This window comes from Nycticebus coucang, chromosome 14 (assembly GCF_027406575.1).
Source record: "Nycticebus coucang isolate mNycCou1 chromosome 14, mNycCou1.pri, whole genome shotgun sequence".
Lineage (NCBI taxonomy): Eukaryota > Metazoa > Chordata > Mammalia > Primates > Lorisidae > Nycticebus > Nycticebus coucang.
In genome coordinates this window covers 65,585,910-65,605,909 of record NC_069793.1, presented here as the reverse complement: position 1 = coordinate 65,605,909, position 20,000 = coordinate 65,585,910, and the positions used below count along the sequence as shown (strand labels likewise).

The 20,000-nt window shown below is 54.1% G+C and overlaps 1 protein-coding gene across 6 annotated transcripts in view; it reads left to right on the top strand.

Annotated features, from left to right (window-relative positions):
* PDE2A (phosphodiesterase 2A) overlaps nt 1-20,000 on the top strand; it is a 96,490-nt gene that overhangs the window by 30,381 nt on the left and 46,109 nt on the right. For 2 of the 6 annotated variants that reach the window (XM_053560603.1, XM_053560604.1), the window contains exons 2-3: nt 223-292; nt 11,298-11,359. In XM_053560603.1, the coding sequence (XP_053416578.1) occupies nt 274-292; nt 11,298-11,359 (81 nt within the window). In that variant the 5' untranslated portion in view covers nt 223-273. Of the gene's footprint in view, nt 1-93; nt 293-11,297; nt 11,360-20,000 lie in introns of those variants that run through there. The other 4 variants (XM_053560600.1, XM_053560599.1, XM_053560605.1 and 1 more) reach the window with 3 other exon arrangements.

Genomic DNA, 20,000 nt, shown 5'->3' with positions numbered 1-20,000 from the left:
AGAAAGGCGGGGCTGGGGCGGGCTGGGGCGGGCCGGGGGCGGGGCCGGGGCGGGCCGGGGGCGGGGCCGGGCGGACACTCTCGCGGACCCGGCGAAGCTGTTGCGGACGCGCTGACCCAGCACAGCGGCCGGGCCGGCGGGCGGGCGGGCGGGCGGGCGGGCGGCTGCGAGCATGGTCCTGGTGCTGCACCACATCCTCATCGCTGTTGTCCAATTCCTTAGGCGGGGCCAGCAGGTCTTCCTCAAGCCGGACGAGCCGCCGCCGCCGCAACCATGCGCCGACAGCCTGCAGGTAGGGGGGGGCCCCCGCTCTGGGCACAAGGGGAACAGAGTGTCCGGCGAGTGCTCCTCAGCTCCGTGGTCCACCTTGATCTGAACCCTCTGAAACCTCCTCAGGGAGGGGATCCCTCCCCTAGTTCTGAAACCTACTCTGGTGCTGGTGCTGCAGCTCCTACTTGGAGCCCTTGAAGCCCCAACTCACAGTTCCAACGCTACCCCCAAGCTCTGAACCCCATTCGGATCCGGGACTAGAGTAACCCCAACCCCTGAACTCCCAGTCCACAGTGGGACCCCAGTCCACACTTGAGAGCTCTCCCTATGCCTCCCGGCTCCCCCTAGATAAGTGAAGGACTCCTGCCCTAGCCTCTGGACCTGAACCATCCATATGGGTTCTAGCACAGCCAGAGCACCTGAACCCCCACTTTCTGCTGGGACTCCACTTCAAAGCTGGGGCCTCACCTCAGGCTCCTGAAGCTCCACTCACAGCTGAGGCTGTGCACCCATCCAGATTCCTACTCAATCAACTAGACTTCAGTCCTTGGCTCCGATCAACCCCAGGGTCCAAAGCCCTTTTTCTGTCACGGTTCTCTCATCTCCTCTACAGGATCTCCTACCCCACCCCATTCCTTTCCTCCCTCTGGTCTTTTCCCGCTGGTCTCCCTGTCCCTCTTGTTTCTCTCTGGGTGTGGCAGCCCCACTTTATTCTCTGGGTTTCTATTCTGGTTTTTCTGGAAGTCTTTCTGGGTTTGCTCTCTGCCCTTTTGCTTCTCTCTGTTCCCCCATGGTCCCCCCTCTCTTGGTCTGTCTCCTTCCCCAACTTCTCTATGTTTCTATCTTCATTCTGAGGCCATCTGCCTCTGCTTTGGTGTGAGGAGGAGGCAAGCTCAGAGAGCAGGGCCGGTGTCCCCAGACCTCCGCCAACCCCTCTCCTCATTCTCAGGGATAGTGTGCTGTGGGCTCAGGTGGAAAAAAGCTTGAACATGGAGTGTGCTGCCCTCCAGTGCTGCCCAGGGGCTCTGAGGTGGGTGGGGAGCCTGTGGTAGGGCACCAGTGTCTGTAACTTATAAAGCCCCTGGTCCTGTGCCTTATTCTTGAGAGGGGCAGCTGAGTTTGGGATGGGGGAGAGTAGACTGCAACCTGCTGTCAGTCACCTGTGGTGGGGTGAGTTAGGAGTATATGTGTTTGTGTGAGGGTATCCGTGTGTGTGTAGCATGGGCTGGGTTGCATGGTTTGAGTGTGCCTTGTGTGTAATCGCAGGTGTTGTGTCAAGTCTCATTGTGTCCTCATGAGGGAGATTGTGTGTGGGAAGACAGTGGGGAATGTGGGCATTGTGAATCCATGGTGCATGCTGCGTGTGGCTAGGGAGGCAGTGCTGTGGGTGGTGGCAGCTGGGTGTGTGACTGTTGTGTGTGGAGGGAACTTGTGTGTATGTAGTTGTGTGTCTGTCATTGTAAGGTGGAGCTGTTGCGGGGGCAGCTTGCATGGGGGCTGTGTATGTGGTTGGGTATGTTACTGGGTGTTGTGTGTAGACAGGAAGGGCCACTGTGGGGGACTGATGGGTTCCATTGGATGTCTTATCAGAGAGGAGTTGGGGAGTTGCTTATGTTTGTGGCCTAGGTGATTGGCTTAGAGCCACTGTGGCATACCTTGGGTTTGCTGGTTCTGATATATATATTAGAACCTGTGTGTTGGTGTGTGTTGAGTGTCATGTATCTGTGTGGTGGATGTTTCTGGAACAGCCAGGAAAGGGTGCAGCCAGGGCCAAGGGATCCTAGACCAGGGACCCAGTTAAAAGTGTGTGTATGTGCGTGCACACACGTGCACACATGGGGGTGGTATGGAAGAAGGCAGTGTTATGCCAGAGGTGGCGGGTTCAAACCCAGCCCCAGTCAAAAACAAAAACAAACAAACAAAACAAAACAAAACAAAAAAAAAAGAAGGCAGTATGCCAGCAGGGCTGTCTATGCTGAGGGGCTACGTGTGCCCACAAATGTGTGACAGTAGGTGTGCACATTATCTATGCAGGGTGTGTTTGCATGTGTCTCTGAGTTTGGGTGATATGTGTGTTGAATTTGATTGGATGCATAAGTCTATGGTTGGAAGGTGAGGGAGAGGTGTGTGAGGTGCGTGGTGGGAGACTGGGTGTGAGTGTGGCGTGAAGTGTGGGTGTGTGGGCTGTGTGACTTTCGGGTGTGAGGTGTGGATTATGTGATATTTTCTTCTGTGAGCTGTTTGCATGTGTGGTGAGGGGTGAGTGAGGGGTGTCCAGTGAGCTAGAGGATGAGGTCGAGATGTTGAGAGCTGCAGAATTTGCTGTGGTGGGGAAGGGAGTGTGTGTGGAAGGTGCGTAGTGGGAGGAATAAGGTATGTAATGTTTGGGCTGTGTAGAATATAGCAGGTGCCCCATAAATGTTTGTGGAGTGACGTGTGTGTGCAGGGAAGACTTGGCTGCTGTCCTTCCTTTGCTCCCCTCCCCGTGAGGTCCCCAGAGATGCCCTGTGACGTTCTTGCATTCCGCCCCTCAGCACAAGCTGCCCCTGCCCTTTGCCCTTCATCCTCCTCACTTTGACCAAGGCCTTTGTTTTGGGTTTCCGGCTAAGCAGGCGCTGGACAGGCGGGCGGCAGGCGATGTCGTGGTCCGGGAACCTTTGTTCTTTTCCTCTTAGCCTGACCGGTTTGGCAGGGGGGTGGGGAGGGTGGGAGAGGATGGATGTGCAGACAAGGTTCCTGTCCTTACCACCACCTCAGTGTTCTGTGGAGGGTCTGTGGAGGAGAGGGGTGGGGGCAGGCAATGAGGCCTGGTGGTAGCCTCGGTAGCACCTCTTGGTACAAGAGCAGCTTGTGCTGAGCATGGAGTTAGGCAAGTTTGTCAACTGTGCGGTATTAGTCCGTGGTGGCCCAAAGCGCATGTCACCTCAGGGGTGCTGAGCTGCCGAGCACCCCCTTCTCCAGCCTCTCTTCTCTTTCCTTCTCTCTGTGGCTGCAGCCCCCACGGAGGATACTTGGGCCGGGAGACAACCAGGGCAACCTCAATCCATCTCTATTTTTGTTGACCCACATATGATGGGTGAGAAATAGTCCTGTCCTCAGAGAGACCCCTTGTGAAAGAGGAGAGCTGGCCAAACTTTTGGGGACCCTCTAGTGTGATGGGAGAGATGCAGGCAGCAGGAGGAGCCAGGTCATACCCTCCAGAGAAAGCTATGGGAAACCTTATCTGGCAGACTCTGAACAGGTGTTTGAGAGAGTGAAAGTCCAGGACTCCTTAAAAGTGGAAGGAACAGAGACAATTTGAGTCAGTTGGGGGAGGGGCTGAGGTGATGCCTCAGCATCACATACCAGAAGGTTCTCAGAAGTGAATAAGCTTGAGCTGGTCTTTGAAGGCAGTCTTGGAATGGGCTGAGAAATGTGGCCTAAGGCTAAGGAAGATTGTGGCCCGATTAGCAAAAGGGATCTTTGGTAAAAGGGAAGGCAGCTGGCCCTTCCCCAACCAGTCCTATCTGCCTTTGGACGGCTATCCCTGGGCCTCCAGCTTTCTCAAGCTTTCATGTCACCTTTTCTGTCCATCTCATTGTCTTTGTCTTGAAATATTGTCACTGTCATCATCGTTGTCATTGTCATCATCATCATCACTATCGTCTTTTAGGCAGTTCCTTCCAAATTCCAAGGTCCTTTCCACAAATGTCTTATTTAACAGATTCACTCATTCACTTGTCTTGAAGTATTTATTGAGTATCTGCTGTGTACCAGGCAGGCACAGTTTTAAGTCCTGGGGTCATAGTGGTGACCAAATTGATCTCATGGAATTCTCACCTTCTGTGTCCAGACACATTCTCAGTCTCCTGGTCCTGGGCAGCTGGCCCTCCCTTCTGGGTTTCCCCCAGCCCGGTGCACCTGGTTTCATGAGGCTCCATGTGTGCACCCCGCAGTGCTGGGTTCTATTTTCTGCCAGAATATGAGCTCAGCAAAGGTTTTCTGGGTCTTCCTCTCCTCATCCCATGTGTCCTGAGCTTGGCTTGGCATAATCCAGATGTTCATATCTAGCATCAGTTTTCCATAACTGCCCTGCAGGGTTGGCAACCCAGCTGCCATTTAGGGAAACTGAGGCCCAGACCAAGGAGGGGACTCAAGGCAGCATTCTCACCAGACTCTCCTTTTACCAGATTTTCTCAGACACTGACAGTCAGGTGACTGGTCCACATCTCACAACAAGGTAGCAGGGCTGGTATCAGAATATGGCTTTTCTGGCCACCAGGCTGGGCTCTGGCCCCAGCACCATGCTGCTCCCTGGCTGGCCTCCGTGCTGCCTGCGGTGGGTAAATGATTATTAATGACCCCCCTGGCAAGGAGACAGGAAATGTTTCCCAGCCACAGCTGGGGACCTGCTCCCTGCCAACCCCAGCCATCCATACCCACCCTGACCATGGTGTCGGCACTGATGTTATCTCCATTCTGCCTCAGCCTTCTTTGCTTCTCCTGCCCATCCACCTACCTCCCTGACCTTGGCCTCCCAAGGGTAAATGACAAGATGGGACAGAGCTTTCTTTTCACATCCCTGTCCCTCACCATTTTCTCCAACCTCGCTCTTCTCTACTTTCTTCCTTACCCCAAACCAGCCAAAAGTAGCCCCTCCTCCAGGAAGCTTTCCTTGAATGCATAGCCAGTCCCTCCAGAGGCCTGGGGCCTAAGGCACTGAGTTTCCTTCATTGCAGCCCCTGTCCCCACTCTGATGGTTTGCTCTGGTGGCCCTAGGGTTGGCCTGAGCACCTCCTGTAGACTGTCCCCTGCTGTTGCCTTAGCAGTGACATATGGAGGATCCTCCCAGATGCCACCTCCATGAAGCCCGGAGCCCAGCCTAGGGATTCTCACTTTCTCCAAGCACTCTTGCCTTTCCTGCCTTTATATGTGGACATTAGTGAGCACCTACTATGTGCTCAACAGAGAGGGTGGGTAGAGATGAACAGGATGGGAGCCTTAATGCTCCCCACACCTTTTCCCAAGTCTGAGCAAAACCATGTCAGCCCCATGGCAGGTGGCACATACCTAGGTGCCAGGGCTGAGGTAGGGAGGAAGTCTGGGATGTTGATAGAGCATATTAGGAGAGAAGGAATGAGGGGGATAAACTCAGGGGCCTGTGGCACAGAGCAGGGGCCCCTACTTCAGCCCAGAGTGGGAGGGAGGGGTAAGTTGGGGAGCTTCCAGGAGAAAACAAATCTAAACCATCTAAACTGATAGCTGAGGGATGAGCCAAGAGGAAGTTCTGGACAGAGGAGAGAATGGCGACTGTGAAGGCTCATTGTTACACCCCTCCCCAGGGCTGGACCCTGGGCTGAGTCTCTGGGATGGGAGGGAGCATCAGAAAACAAGAGCGAGGGCTGCTGAAGCTACCCTGGACAGATTGTGCAGGACTTGTAAGCTGTATTAAGGACTTGGGACTTTTTCCAGAGGGAAAGTGGCACTAGGGGAAGACCTGAGAGAAGGGATGTGACTTATGAGACCTGTGTGTTAGGGCGCTCCCTGGCCCATGGGGTGGAAACAGGTGGAGACTGGTGTGGTCCAGGGAAGGGGTGAATAGGACTAGATGGGGGAAAATGTCTGAAGGATGGAGGGGAGAGGCGGAAGAGGGAGATAGTCAGCTGCAGAGGTGAAGGGAGAGGGATAATGCGCCCTGCTTCAGTGTCTGGGTGGGTGCTGTACAGTCTCTGAGAGGCCCAGGAGGGAAGACCCAACGGTCTCAGAGGCCTCCTAGGAGATCACGCACTTTGAGGCTAACCAGAGACCTGATCTGGGCTCAGGGCTATTGGATCCTCACCTGTAACACGGGGGAACTCAGAATCTGCTCTGGGCAAGGAATGTTCAGAATTTGATAATTAAAACAGTCTGTGAAGTGTAATACTTAATAAAATCCAAATCAAAAAATATCTTGAGTACATTCCAAACTAGTAAAAATGTAAATTTATGAAAATGCTAAACATATGTGATTGTTCTAATGTAAATTGTAAGCATCAGCTGCTTCCCCCAACTTCAGATCCAACTCCCTTGAAGCTGCCGCCTCTGATGTGGCTGCTCCCTGGGGTTCCAGGACCTTCCAGTTCTGCTCCCTTGAGAGGAGCTGTCGGGGGTCCTTCTGGGCAGCTGGTGGCCTGGGGGTGGGGAGAAGCATTTTGCCTTTCTTTTCCCCTACCCTAAGTAAGTTGGCCCGGGGGCATCCCCATCCATGGTTGCCTCTGTTTGGGGGCACCAAAGGGAGATGGAAAAAGTAAGAGAGTTTTAGGAGCTGATAGGGAGAGGGGCTGAGAGCATGTGGTGTGGGCTCAGGAGGAGGAAGGTGGGGAGAGGCAGGAAGAGTGGGAGAGGGCCGGGACTGAGAGTGAAGAGGAGCAGCCTCACTCCAACATAAATACTGCTATTTCAGAATGTAAAAGTCAAGCCACTGTTTCCCGGAACACCGAAAGTGGAGGTCCAGTTTTGCAGTCCCCAGCTGGGCATTGCATGGCTCCCTGCTTTCTGGTAGTCTTGCACAAAACCATTTTTCTGGGCTGCATTTGTTCACCTGTAAAAGAAGGAGGTTGGGGGTCAATATCTCCAAGGGATATATAAGCCCAACCTCTAGGGGTATATGACTTTGAGAATGTATAATTGTCAGTTCGTGGGGTTCTTACTGGGAAGATTCTAGCATTCCACAACTCCCAGCTGCCAGCAGGGCTGTGTGGATACATGGTTGTGTGACTACGACATTCTATGATTTTAAGATGTTGAGGCTCCAGGAACTTAAGATATGGACATTCTGTGAATCCGGGATTCTAGGATTTGATGATGTGATGATTCAATGATTCTAAATGGGGCTGCTGGGAAGAGCTGCAACCACCTGCCTTGTTAATGTCAATGTTCAGTTATTAAAAACATAACAAGATGCAATAGAGACAGATAGCTTAGGATGGTGGGTGCTGCCTCCCCCCCGGAGGGGAGGAGGGGCTGGGCTAGCACTGGAGGAGAATTGAGACCCTTTCGGCCTGTGTCACACAGGCTGTCTCTCCTGCCACAGCAGAAGTGATGTGTATGTAAGTGAGAGGCCTGCCACAGCAAGGTGGTCATTCCCTTCAACTCTGCTTCCATTCCTTCGTTGTTTCAGACTATGGCAGAGAGAGGAGTACCTTTCTTCCCAGCCCCTAAAGTCTCTGGGCAGAAATGGTCACAGCAGAGGAAGGAGAGGCCTGCTCACCCCCGCCCCTTCCCTGACAGTGCTGGCCTAAGGGGGAAAACAGGACATGAGCACTTCCTGGACACAGACATGGAAACACATGAACCCCTGCCTATGAGGGCCCCAAGTACCAAGGACTCAGACAAGAGCAGAGGCCAGGGCAGCCAAAGAGTGCCATCGGCACTTCCTTAATACTGGCTGAGGAGGGTCTTGCTCCTGCCCCAGTGGGGCAGTGAGAAGGGGTCCAGGAAAGGAGGTCCCAGGCAGGGTCTGGAAATGCTGATAGGTTCTCCACTATATCACAGGCCAACAGCCTATCCTGGCAAAAAGCCTGCCCAGTGGTCTAGTAGCTCACTCCCTCCTGCATCCTGCCCATGCCTTGCACCCAGGCCAAAGTTGTGCAGTGATCTAGGTTTGAGGGGAGGACTTTGTCCTTCTGGAGTGCCTATCGTGGCTGGGTCCTTAGAATCCCAAAACAGCTGCATGAATCTGTGGGTTTCCCTAGCCAGGTGGATTCACAGATCAGAGTGGGCCCAGGTCACATGTTGCAGTAGGGCCTGAATTCCCAGTCCTGGTGCTCCCATTACGGCAGCCATTCTCTTCCCTCTGGGCCACCTCGGGAGCAGGAGTAGGGTGACTCAGGTTAGAGGGCAAAGCCTTGTCCATCACCCCTTCATCTTCTCCTCCCGCAGGCCAGAAGCAGGTGGGGTGACCGCTGCTGCCTGTCCTCCACACAGTTCCATTGTTTCCCCTCTCCTGTGTCAGCCTAAGGATACAGTCTCCTCCCCTGGAGGGAACCCCTCCCAGCTGCCCAGACCACAGTGTGCCTCCCTGGGCTGGGCGCTCTCTCTTTGCTCCGCCACCCCTTCCTCCTGCTGTCCTGTCCTCACTCTTGTCTCTGCCTGCCCACAGACTCCTGCGAGTCCCCATCTCTAGCTCTGTTGTGTGGAACCCTCTCTCAAATGATTGGTAGACTTGAAAGGGCCCTCGAAGATCACTGAATACAACCTTTTATTCTTCAGATGAGGAAACCAGCTCAGAGAGAGAAAGGTCCTATCTGGAGGTGCACGGCGGAGTGTGGCAGGGCTCAGTGCCACGCTCCGCTCACCCCTGGGGCATGGTGCACTGCACTCAGCATCAGGTGTGTGGGGTTTGAGGGCTGATCCCATCATAGTCAGTGTGATGCTGAGCACGCAGAGTCCCCAGAAATGCGGTGGGCTTCTCTCCTCAACCCTTCTCTCTCAATTCCTCTCCTCTGCCCAGATCCTCTCCTTCACTATCCCTGAGGCTTGTATGACCCCTGCCTGGGGCAGACACTGCCCTTGGGACACAGACCAGAGGTCAGGCCTCCATGACCGGGACATGCACCCACACACAGGGACACACAGATGCATGCAGTACATCATGAGGATGTGCAAATACCAAGTGAAAACTTGATCACACAGTTAGGAGCCCACTCTGAACCTGGCATTCTCCTCTTCCCATGAGGCCCCACACACCTCTTTCAGGAAGTCCCTCAGGCCCTCTGCAGACTATTTCCATCCCACCACCCCCTTTGTGTCAGCTGAGCTCTGTGATCCTAGGTTCTTTCTCTGTGACCTTGAGGACTGGGCTGAGTCTTCCCCTCAGTGTCCTGGGGCTGCTCCTTCAGTGTCTCCAGAAGGGGCCCAGCTTCTCATAGCTCAGTAGGGAGAGACTCGAAGACCCTGGAGGACCCACACTACTGGTACAATTGGAAGACAGTGACAGATAAGAGGTTGCATCTTCTCCAAACCAGGCTTCAGTTCACCCTGACCTGGTGTCTGGGGCACAGCCCTGGCCTATGGGCCCCTTAGGCTAGAGGCCCTAGTCTGACCCCACAGTGCAGAGGTCAGAGGCTCAGAAGCCCTGATGATCCGGCAGGAGTTCTCTAACTGGAGGCTGTGCGGTCCAGGTCCTCAGGAGACCAGCAGCTTATAGACAAGTTGTTGCAGATTCCTGGGGCATCTGGCAGCATCCTGGGGCATCCAGATTCTCTGGTAGCAGTGGGGAGTAGAAGGATAGTAAACACTGAGGTGGGGACAGTAGTATGGGGAGCTGTGAATGACTGGGAGAGACTCCCCTAGTCCTATCACTGTCCCCACACCTGCTCGAGCGGAGGGGGAACCAGAGGTTGAGTGGAAATAAGGGGGCAGGAGCCTCTACCAGGAGTGATGGAGGCCTGAGCAGGGAGCTGGAGAACCCACTGACATGAGCTCTACCTCCTCTCAGGGGAAGGGGTGGGTGCTGTCCCAGGGGCAGCTCAGTGGTAGACCATCTGGCTTTGGGTGGAGAAAAATGCTCAGGCTTTGTGGACAAAAGGGACGGGCCCTGGGGTCAGGCACTTATCTTGGCCCTCGTCATTTCCTCTACCGGACACGGACGTGGCCAGGTTAGTGGGGTCATTGCACAGAGGGAAGGAACAGGCCCAAGCCAGTGCATACCAGGCCCTGCAGTAGTGTCAGACACGTGGGTGACCTCGTCATGCCCTGGGCTGTAGTCAGTCACCAGCAGAGGTTCAGCCACACAGCTAAAGTCACCGTGGGAGATGGCCACACCTTGACACATAGTACCAGTCATCCTGGGTGACACTCAGGCCTAGCTGTAAGTTCAGCTAAGAGAGGAGACCCCATAGGCTCCGGGGACTTGTGGGACAACCAGATACCCTGCCACAGCCACACCACAAGCATCCCCACACTAGGTGCAGCTACTGTCACCCCTGCGGTCAACCCAAGGAGAGCCAGAGATTCCAGCAGTTGTGGGCAGGCATCAGGGCCTAGGAGAAAAAAGGACGGCAGCAGGTGGGGAACCCAGAAGCACCCCTGTGCTAGACTGTGCCCTCTTCTCTGCTTGCCGAGTGCTTGAGGCTGTATATTTCCTAGCAGGGATGGGTGTCTCATCCCCCTCCCCCTCTGGTCCCCACCACACGATTCCAAAGCTGCCAAATCAAATCAGCCTCTGCACCCGCGCCAGGCTGGCATGGCGGCCAGCAGCTGACGGGAACAACGCCAGGCTCAGAATATCCCGCCGCCTGTCCGATGCCTGGGGAGGCTTGAGGGGTGTGGCTAGGAGGGCAAGAGCCTGCAGCAGCCCCTGGGCTGTGCCTCTCAGAGAGCCTGGGGATCTGAATGCCACCCGGTTGGTGACAGGCTTTCAGGGGATGAGTGAGTGAGTCCCTGGTGTGCCTCTAGGCTGCTGTGGCAGTGTCTCCACTGCCAGCATTCAAGTAGCTGTGGAAATGGTGCTGGTGGGATGTGGGTTGGGAGGCCCCGTCTGAGCCCAGATGACTGGGTGCCAGGCTGGGGGTGGGAGCTCACACATGTGTTCACATTCATTTGGGATTCAAACAACCCTGGGCTGGGAGCCCCTTGGTTTTTTGTGAGCAAAGGCCCAACTTGCCGAGGAAGCCCAGTGACTGGGTGAGGTGGAAATTATAGATCCAACCTTATAGATAGAGGGTCTGAGGCCTAGGGAAGATTCACTGGAGAGAAGCAAAAGTGGAGGGGACCTGAGAAGGGGCAAAGATGTGATCATTTCCATTCCTTAGGAGCCCTAGGCAGAAAGAAGGAACTTGGCTTTGTACCGTGAGTTGAAGAACAGAACTGGAATGTGGCAGAGCAAGAGGTGGCCTCGAGAGGCAGAGAACAAGGAGGGAGTCTGGGAGAGAGCAGGGTGCAACCAGGCATGGCTCCCTGGAGGAGGAGGCCACCTGTGGGCTTGCTGGGGGCCGACGGGAGGGCAGGCTGGGGAGAAGGGGAGAAGGCCCAGCAGGCCTCAGCCCCTGGCCTTCTTGTCTCTGCAGCCAGCCAGGACCCCCTTGCAAAGAAGCCAGAACCCCCAGGGAGTAGAGACGACCGACTGGAGGTGAGAGCTCAGTGGAGGGAGATGCGGGTGGGCTTGGGGGGTGGTGGCACAGGCTGAAGGTCAGTCTGAGCGGTACCTTCACCCTGGGAGGACTGGGAGGCTGGAGTCGCATCCCAACCCCACCCCCTCCAGTCTAGGGTCACCCCATGTCAAGACCATTTTCCCTCACTCTCTACATACTTAGCCTAGGGGTTCCCTACCACTGAGGGTTCCTCCTCCTCCCAACTCACATGAGTGTCATTTCAGATCCACACTCAACCTCCCCACCCTCACCCAACAATTCCCTGTTGATTCTCTGCCCTAAATGTTCCTGGAGGCCCTCTCCTCCTCTCAGTTCCTGTTGCCTGCTTGAGTCTAGGACCTGGCATCTCTCCCTAGGGCGCTCACCAGTTGCCTGCTTTCAGTTGCCCCCAGCCTCCATGTGGCTGCCAAAAGGATCTTTCTAATACACAGGCTTAAACTTGCCAAAAATTCTCTGTGCTCCCCATCCCATGGCCCTTCTGCAGCCCTAGCCTGGCCATAGTCCCTCCTCCTTCATCCATTCCTGCCCCCTTTCAACTGGTCTCTCTGGCCTCTTACTCCCTCACCTTCCTAAACCCTTCTGGGCTCAGCTCTAGCCTCCCCTCCTCTGGGAAGTCCTTCCTGCTCCTTGACCGCAGGACCAAGCTTGCTCACGCTCCCTCCTCTGAGCTCTCCTGTCCTGGCAGTTGCTGGGGCATTCTGCTGTCTGTTGCCCACTGAGCTGTGCCATGGCACCCTGTTTCTCCATCATGTGACTGTGTACGTGTCTGGTTCATCCTCCTCTCTGCATTGTGAGCTCCTTCAGCCTAAGGACTATGCCTTTTTCATTCCTGAAGTTTCCACCTCCCTCTGATGGGTACCTGTCAGGGCTCAGTCAGTGCTTTTCCTTTGAAATCAGGGATGCCAAGCCCAGTCCCTGACGATGGCTCTGGGTACCTTGTAGGAATCTTCAGTGCTCAGAGGGGCGTTATGGAGCAAAAATGGGATGGGCTGCAGATGTCAAAGATTGGCACAAAGGAGGGCTGTGTGTGAGTGTGTGTGTGTAAATTGGACCATGAAGCCAGAACAGCATGAGTCTGCGCAGACCAGGCTGAGGAGAGGAAGATGCTGCTTGTACCAGCACCTCTTGTGTGCCAGGAGCTTTAGATACATCTTGTTTATTTCTCACAACAGCCTATGAGGTAGGGGGCACTATTATTCCCCTTTTACATTTGGGGAGACTGAGGCCCAGAGGGATCGTGCAACGAGTGGATCAGGGCAAGCTGAGAGTGCAGCCCAGATGTGTCTCAGGCTCCTCGCTCTTTCCTTGCCCTTAAGTAAGACAGGAAAAGAAATGCCCATGTGGGACCTGGCACACAGCATGTGTCCCTGCTGAGACATAGGGCCATGCCCCCGAGACTGTTCCTCCAAGTGGGAGTGGGCCCTGCTGCAGGGAGCTGGCGGAGGGAGGAGGGGGAGGGCCTGGAAAGTCATTATTAATTTATTTATTGCCATGGCATTCCCCATGGGGCGGGGGCTCCCCCAGAGCTGGGACAGATGGTGTTCCTGGGAGCCTGCAGTGTGTCTCAGCAGCCTCGGCCACCCGCCAGGAAAGACTGGATTTGTCATCCACTCAGGAAGCCACAAGGGGAGAGGGGCCTTGAGAGAAGATGAGACCCTCCCGGGTAATGGGGGCTGGGCCCTGAGGGAAGGAGTCTGGTCTTGGCTCCTTGCTTATGCCTCTGTGACAGCCCCTCTTCCTTGACCATTGGCTCTGCTCTTTGCAAGCCCACGTTCTGCCCCTTGTCCAGCTCCACCAGCCCCATCCTCTCCAAGAGGCCTCCCTGGGCCAGCCCCACTCACTCTCGTCCGTGTGGTCTCCTTCTGCCTTTCTTACACCTGGGTCCTACTGCCTCTGACTGAGGATCTTAGGCCATGAGCTCCTCTCCTCTGTCCTGCTCCCAATCCACACCTGTCCTAAAGATGGTTATTGTCTGCCCTGCCTCCTAGCAGTGTCGCCCTATTTCTAGGCTCTCTCAGCAGGAGAGAGCCTAGCCAGAGTGCCCAGGCCCATGCTTGGCCCTGCTGGGAGAAGTGATGGGCTGCCCTCGGGAACTCCCCAATATGGAAAGGACAGGACTGGAGGCCCAAGATGTTGCTCAGGCTGGAGGGAAGGAGGGAAGACAGACTGAGAGCCTGACAAAGAGCCCTCTTGACAGGGCAGTCTGGGGAGATAATATGGGCTCATGTTGTGGACAAATAATGTGGAAAGTTAAGCAGGTTCAAGTCCCAGCTTCACCACTTCCTACAGATGTGACCTTGACCCAGCCACTTAACCATTTTGAGTATCAGCTTCCTTACCTGCCAAACAGGGATAAGAAATTCTATTATTATTTGGATATAATTACTATTATTGGACATTATCACAAAGTGCCTGGCCCATGGCGTGGCCTTGGCCCCCTCCCCTTGTCCCTTGCAGATGACATCCTTGGAGCCAGGACTGGACTGTACCCCCATGAGACAGGGTACATCACAAGGATGGACTGAGGTTTGTGGAGGTTCTGTGGGCATGGCATGCTGTCCTGGCACTGGCTGGGCAGCAGCCAGGAGAGCAGAGCTGCCAGCACCCATCCCCACCAGTAGGCATCTGCTTAGCACACCCTCCTGGGATGGCTCCCGGGCTCCTGTGCCAGCAAACAACTTGGAGGAGAGGCCCTGGCAGCTCAGCCTGGCATCCTCCTTCAGGGCCAGGCCTCTGCATCTTTACTTTCCCTGGAAGTCAGAGCCGAGGCCATTCAAGCTGGTGAACTGAGTACACCAAGTCTATGCCCTGTCTGTGCGGCTTTCCAGGCCCAGAGGGGAACTGGGAAGCTTTAGCTGGGATGGAGGGTGGGGTGAGGCAGATGTGGACATAGGTATCTAGGCCATAGGTGTCTGCACTGAGCACCCAAGGCACTGCCTAGCACTGGCTCCTCTATTGTTGCTCTTGGATAAGTGAAGACCTCACCCTTGGCATGGCATTGCTGGCTTTGCCTACCAGGTCCCCCTGGTGTCCATCCTTCACCCCATGCTTCAGCCAAATGGCTGTGCCCACTCCCTACCATGCATCCGCTCTTCTGGCCTCCCTGCCTTCACTCACCCTGACTCCTCTGTCTGGAGCACCTTTCCTTTTTCCTCTGTTTTTAAGGTTCTGATTAAACGTAACCTCCTCTGTGAAGTCCTCTCAGACTGCTCCCTCCACCTCAGGCTGAGTCAGTCTCCTACGTGTCCCAGGCACTCACAGCCCCTAAGTTTCCCAGAGCCTGCAGTTGGTACCTTGTTATTCCCCATGGTTATATGTGTTATTTATCCTTTTTCATGTGATCGTAAACCCAGGGGAGAGGGACAGGGGCCAAGGCTGTGTCTCCTTTGTCTCTCTTGGGCCTATGAGGGGCCTGGCATAGGCCTGACTATACAGCAGGTACTCAATAAACACTTGTTGAATGAACAAGAATGGCTGTGAGTAGGACTGTTCTAAATAGTTCCAGGGGGCAAAGTTGCTGGGTTGGGCAGTCTCAGAGACTTCCTGGAGGATACAGCCTTGGAACTTGGAAAGATGGAGACAGGTAAGGCCGAATGTAGCCAGAGAGGAGCTGAGCAGTCAGAGGGTTCCACGTGCTTCTGACAGGACCAAATGAATGCCATGAGGACTAGAATGGGATAGAGGAGGCTGGAGCAAGGACTCAGCCCCAGAAGGGCTTCAGGGGGCTGGCTCAGTTCTTAGAACCCCACTCCAAAACCTGCTGAGTCCTGGGCTGAGCAAAGCTTAGCTTCCGAGTTGGGGATGAGGCTGAGGCCACTGATGGTCACTAAGTAAACCCAGGATAGTGGGACAACAACAGTCAGGGTAGGAGCCAGGGTGGTAGTGGAGGTGGGATTGCCACAGGGGCCTTTGCGGGGCTTTGCAGGAGAAGGAGCAGCTAGTGCAAGGGCGTGTGGGATGCTGCCAGGCCTCTGGGGGAGAGGGCTGTACATGTCTGTGAAGCATATCTTACAGGGAAGGGAGCACTGGGGTGAGGCTGGAAGGGCTGTTGCAGGCAGCGCTTTTCAGGCTCATATTTAAAATTCTCAAGTGAATGCTCCTAACTGCCAGATGTGCCTGCCTGCTCCTGGATTCTGCACATCAGGAGCAAGTGGCCTCAATGATGTCCCTTGGCCCCAAGGGAGTTGCTGCCAACAAGTTGGCCATAGCATCTGGCATCCATAGGGCCCTGAGGCCCTGCCATCTGTCTGTGCCCACCTGTCAGGCTGCACAAGCCTAGGGTGTGCAGGGACTTAGGGCCAGGGAGGTGGTCTCAGCTGCCACTCCTGCCTCTCTGTCTGCCCATCTGTCTGTCCACACCCTTGACTGCCTTAGGACAAGAAAGAGATGGGCACCATCAGTTGTGCAATCAGAGGATACAGTCTAAAGAGGGAGGCATCAAAGTGCAAGATTTACACCCAGAGAAAACACAAGCTGAGACCCAGGAGTGTGGGCAAGCCTAGACCCAGCTCCCTTGCATCCTGGCTCAGAGAGAGGCAGGTCCTGACTCGGACGTGCACAGCAGGTCTAAGGCAGTGCCCAGCTTGATGCTGTGGGCCAGGGATGAGGTTCTTCCACCGGCCCCTCCCCCACTGTCCTGTCTGGCCCTTGGCTGTAAACACAGAGAGAACAAGTTCCGTTTCCCGGGAAATATTTATCTCAGGCCGTGTTGGGAGCGTGTGCACTGGCCTCCACGTGTCCTTCCTGCAGGCTGGCCAGGGCAGGAGGCGAGGGGTCTTGGCAGCCGGAGGGGGCAGTCTGTGAGGGAGGGGCATGCCTGAGGGCTCTGCTTAGAGCCTGTATCTGAATGCTGGCTGAGGGAGAAGGGGAAGCTGATGGGAGAGAAGCCTGTTTTCTCCAAATCCCACAGAATAACCTCTCTTTCCTGTTCCTGTCTTCATCTCTGTCCTCTCTGTCTCTTCCAGGTTCCAGCCTCTAACTTTCCTCCTGTCTGGTGCCCCCACTTGGGATGTCTTTTCTTCCCCTTCCTCCATGCTTCCTGGCTCTCTGCAGGCTTTCCTCTGGGAAGACTTCCCTAGCTCTATAACCCTCTAACCCTTTGTCCTTGTCTTCCCCCTCCCCCCGCTTTAGGCTTCCAGCCTCCAGACAGAGCCCCTGCTGGTCTTGTCCAAAGTGGTTCAGGGTAGGCAGCTCCTTGCAGGCTGGGCACCCTGGGAGTGGGGCAAGGCCAGAGGCCATCTCCTCTGCCCATGCCAGTGGAGCCATCACAAGCCCAGGCACCTGAGGGATCTGGGCTGACTGATGGGGGAGGATGGAAAAATCCCATGAGCCAGCCAGATTCACACTAGGGAAGGGGCCAGGGTTCCTGCCGGCTGGCTCTTAGGCTTAGGGCTGTGTATCCCAGACTGGGCCAGGCCTGACTGGGGCCTTGACAACAGGAAATCCTTGAAGGAACAAGCGGTGGCTGAGGACTCTGAGCACAACAACAGGAAACAGCCTTGACATGGGGTAGCAGCTCTGGTGACCGTGCCCAGCATGGTGGGGGTGGGAGGGAGCTTTGTGGGACCCAGGTGATGCCAAGGGTGACACTGAGACACTGTGAGACAGTGAGTAGTCTACTTGGCATGTGACGCTGAGCTTGTGACATGTGATACCAAGTGTCTGATTGTGATCCTGTGTGGGGAGTGGGTGAGTCACTGAGTATGTGACACTCTGTGATACTAAATGTGTGACACCATGATAACTGTATGATTGATATTGTGTGATGCTGAATGACATCACTGAATTGTATTGCATACTGTTATCACATGTGTGACACTGAGGGTGATGATGGGTGCACAGAGGGTGTGACAGCCTGAGAATCAAATACATAATGTGAGGGCAGTGCCTATGGCTCAGTGAGTGGGGCAACGGCCCCATATACTTGAGGGTGGTGGGTTCAAACCTGGCCCGGGCCGAAATGCAACAAAAAATAGCCAGGCGTTGTGGTGGGCACCTGTAGTCCTAGCTACTCGGGAGGCTGAGGCAAGAGACTCACCTAAGCCCAGGAGTTGGAGGTTGCTGTGAGCTGTGACACCACAGCACTCTACCGAGGGTGACAGCTTGAGGCTCTGTCTCTATAAAAAAAAATTAAAAAATACATAACGTGAGCAAATGACATTTATAATAATGGGTGTGGTCCTGAGTTTGTGGCCTGAGTGACACTGAATTGTGATTTCAAGTGTGTCTTAAGCATGTGGTGTGTCTTAAGCATGTGCTATAGTGAGGCAGAGTGTGTAAACAAGGGTGTGTCGTAGAGTGACAGTAAGTACATGAAAGCAAGAGTGTGATGCCATGTGACCCTGAACCTGACATTGCATGTGTGATTTAAGGTAATGGTTGTGACAATATGAAATGTCCACACACAACACTGTGTGTGAAACTGTCATGGGAAGACACCAGTAGGTTCAGGGAGGGAAGTAACACAGTTCAATAAATGGTTTTGAAGGGTTGTTCTGGTTGCTGAGTGTGGTAGAGTTGGGAGGTGCAGAGAGGAAGTGGGCAGAGCAGTTGGAGGCTCCTACAGCCACCTAGGCAGGAGATGTTGGTGCCTGGGCTCAGGGGATGGCAGAAGAGTTAGAGACATGGGCTTGGCGCCTGTAGCTGAAGCGGCTAAGGTGCCAGCCACATAGACCAGAGCTGGAGGGTTCGAGTACAGCCTGGGCCTGCCAAACAACAATGACAACTATGACCAAAAAATAGCCGGGCGTTATGGTGGGCGCCTGTAGTCCAGAGACTTGGGAGGCTGAGGCAAGAGAATCACTTAAGCCCAGGAATTTGAGGTTGCTGTTAGATGTGACGCCATAGCACTCTACCAGGGGTGACAGCTTGAGGCTCTGTCTCAAAAAAAAAAAAAAAAAGAGTTAGAGACATGGATAAACTTTGGTGACATTTGATAGAGAGAAAAGACAGAACTTGCTGATGAATGAAAGGTGAGCGAGAAGGAGAAACTGAGGACGACTCTCATGTTTTTGGCTTGAAAATCCAAGTGATGGATGGTGGAGATGTTTCTTAGATGGGCAAAGGTTGGAGGAGGTCAGAGTTAGCTGGGCAGGGAGGATACGGAGGCAGAAATTGAGAGCTGTGATTGGGACATGTTAAGTCAATCATCCAGGCGATGATGTCAGAGGACATCATCCGCTGGATGGGGACATATATGTGGGAGTCAACAGCCCTGGCTGAGATGACACAGAAAGAGAGCTTGGTGACAGGAGAGGCCTGAGCCCTGAGCCTGCACGCTCCATCATCTAGAGCCTGAGGAGGTGAGCAGGCGCAGCAGAGACATGGAAGGCCTGGCAGGTGTAGGGGACCAAAGGTGTGAAACCAGAAGCCCAGGGAGGAGAGAGGTTCCAGGAGCAGGGAGTGTGTAGATGGTGCTGGTCCCAGGAAAGGTGGGGATGAGGAAGTTGTGCTGCCCCTGGCCCTGTGGATGAGTCAGGCTGACAAGAGCCATTTCAGAGACGAGCTGGGGCCCGAAACCTGGGTGAGATGGTGAGTGGAAGTGAACACATGAACCCAGACAGCCCTTTGCTCCAGCTGTAGGAGATGCAGAGAAGGAGTGTGGTCCCTGGAAAGAGCTGCAGGGTCAAGGGGGGAGTGTTAATGTTTTCTTATTTTAGAATGTTTTAAACAGACACAATACCGGAGAGAATAACAATAGACTGCCACAAACCCATCACCTAAGTTCAACAGTTGTCAAGGTTTGGCCACATTTGCTTCATCTATTCCCATCCCTTCCTTTCTTTCATTTTTCTTTACAAGTTTTTACAAAAATATTTAATTGTGGTAAAGTACACATAACATAAAATTTGCCATCATGACCTTTTCTAAGTGTGTAGTCAGTTCAGTCGTGTTGGGTCCATTTCCACTGTTCTGCAACCCATTCCCAGAACTCTTCCTCTTCCCAGACTGAGACTCTGCGTCCTCCTCGGTCCCCAGCCCCTGCCACCCCCCTTTCTACTTTCTGTCTCTATGATTTTGATTACTCTGGATACCCCATATAATTGGAATCGTAGAGTATTTCTCTTTTGTGACTGGCTTTTATGTTCACCTCACATAACGTCCTCAGTGTTCATCCATGTTGTAGCACGTGACGGGATTTCCTTCCTTTTTCTGGTCAAATAATATTCCATCGTATGCACATAGCACATTTTGCTCATCCTCTCGTCCACCTGGGCGGCTTCCACATTTTAGCTGTTGTGAATATGCTGCTGTGAACACGGGTATACAAATATCTCTTCAAGGCCCTACTTTCAATTATTTTGGCTGTGTACACAGAAGTAGAATTGCTGGATCATGCGGGAATTCCATGTTTTCATTTTTGAGGCATCCCTATACTGTTTCCCTCCCCTCCCCTTCCTTTTCCTCCCCTTCCTTTCCCTTCTCTTTCTTTCTTGACAGAGTCTTATTCTGTTGCCTGGATAGAGTGCTGTGGCATCATAGCTCACAACAACCTCAAACTCCTCAGACTCAAGTGATCCTCTTGCCTCAGCCTCCCAAGTAGCTGGGACTACAGAGGCCCACCGCAAGTCCGGCCAGTTTTTCTACTTTTAATATAGACCAGGTCTCGTCCTTGCTCAG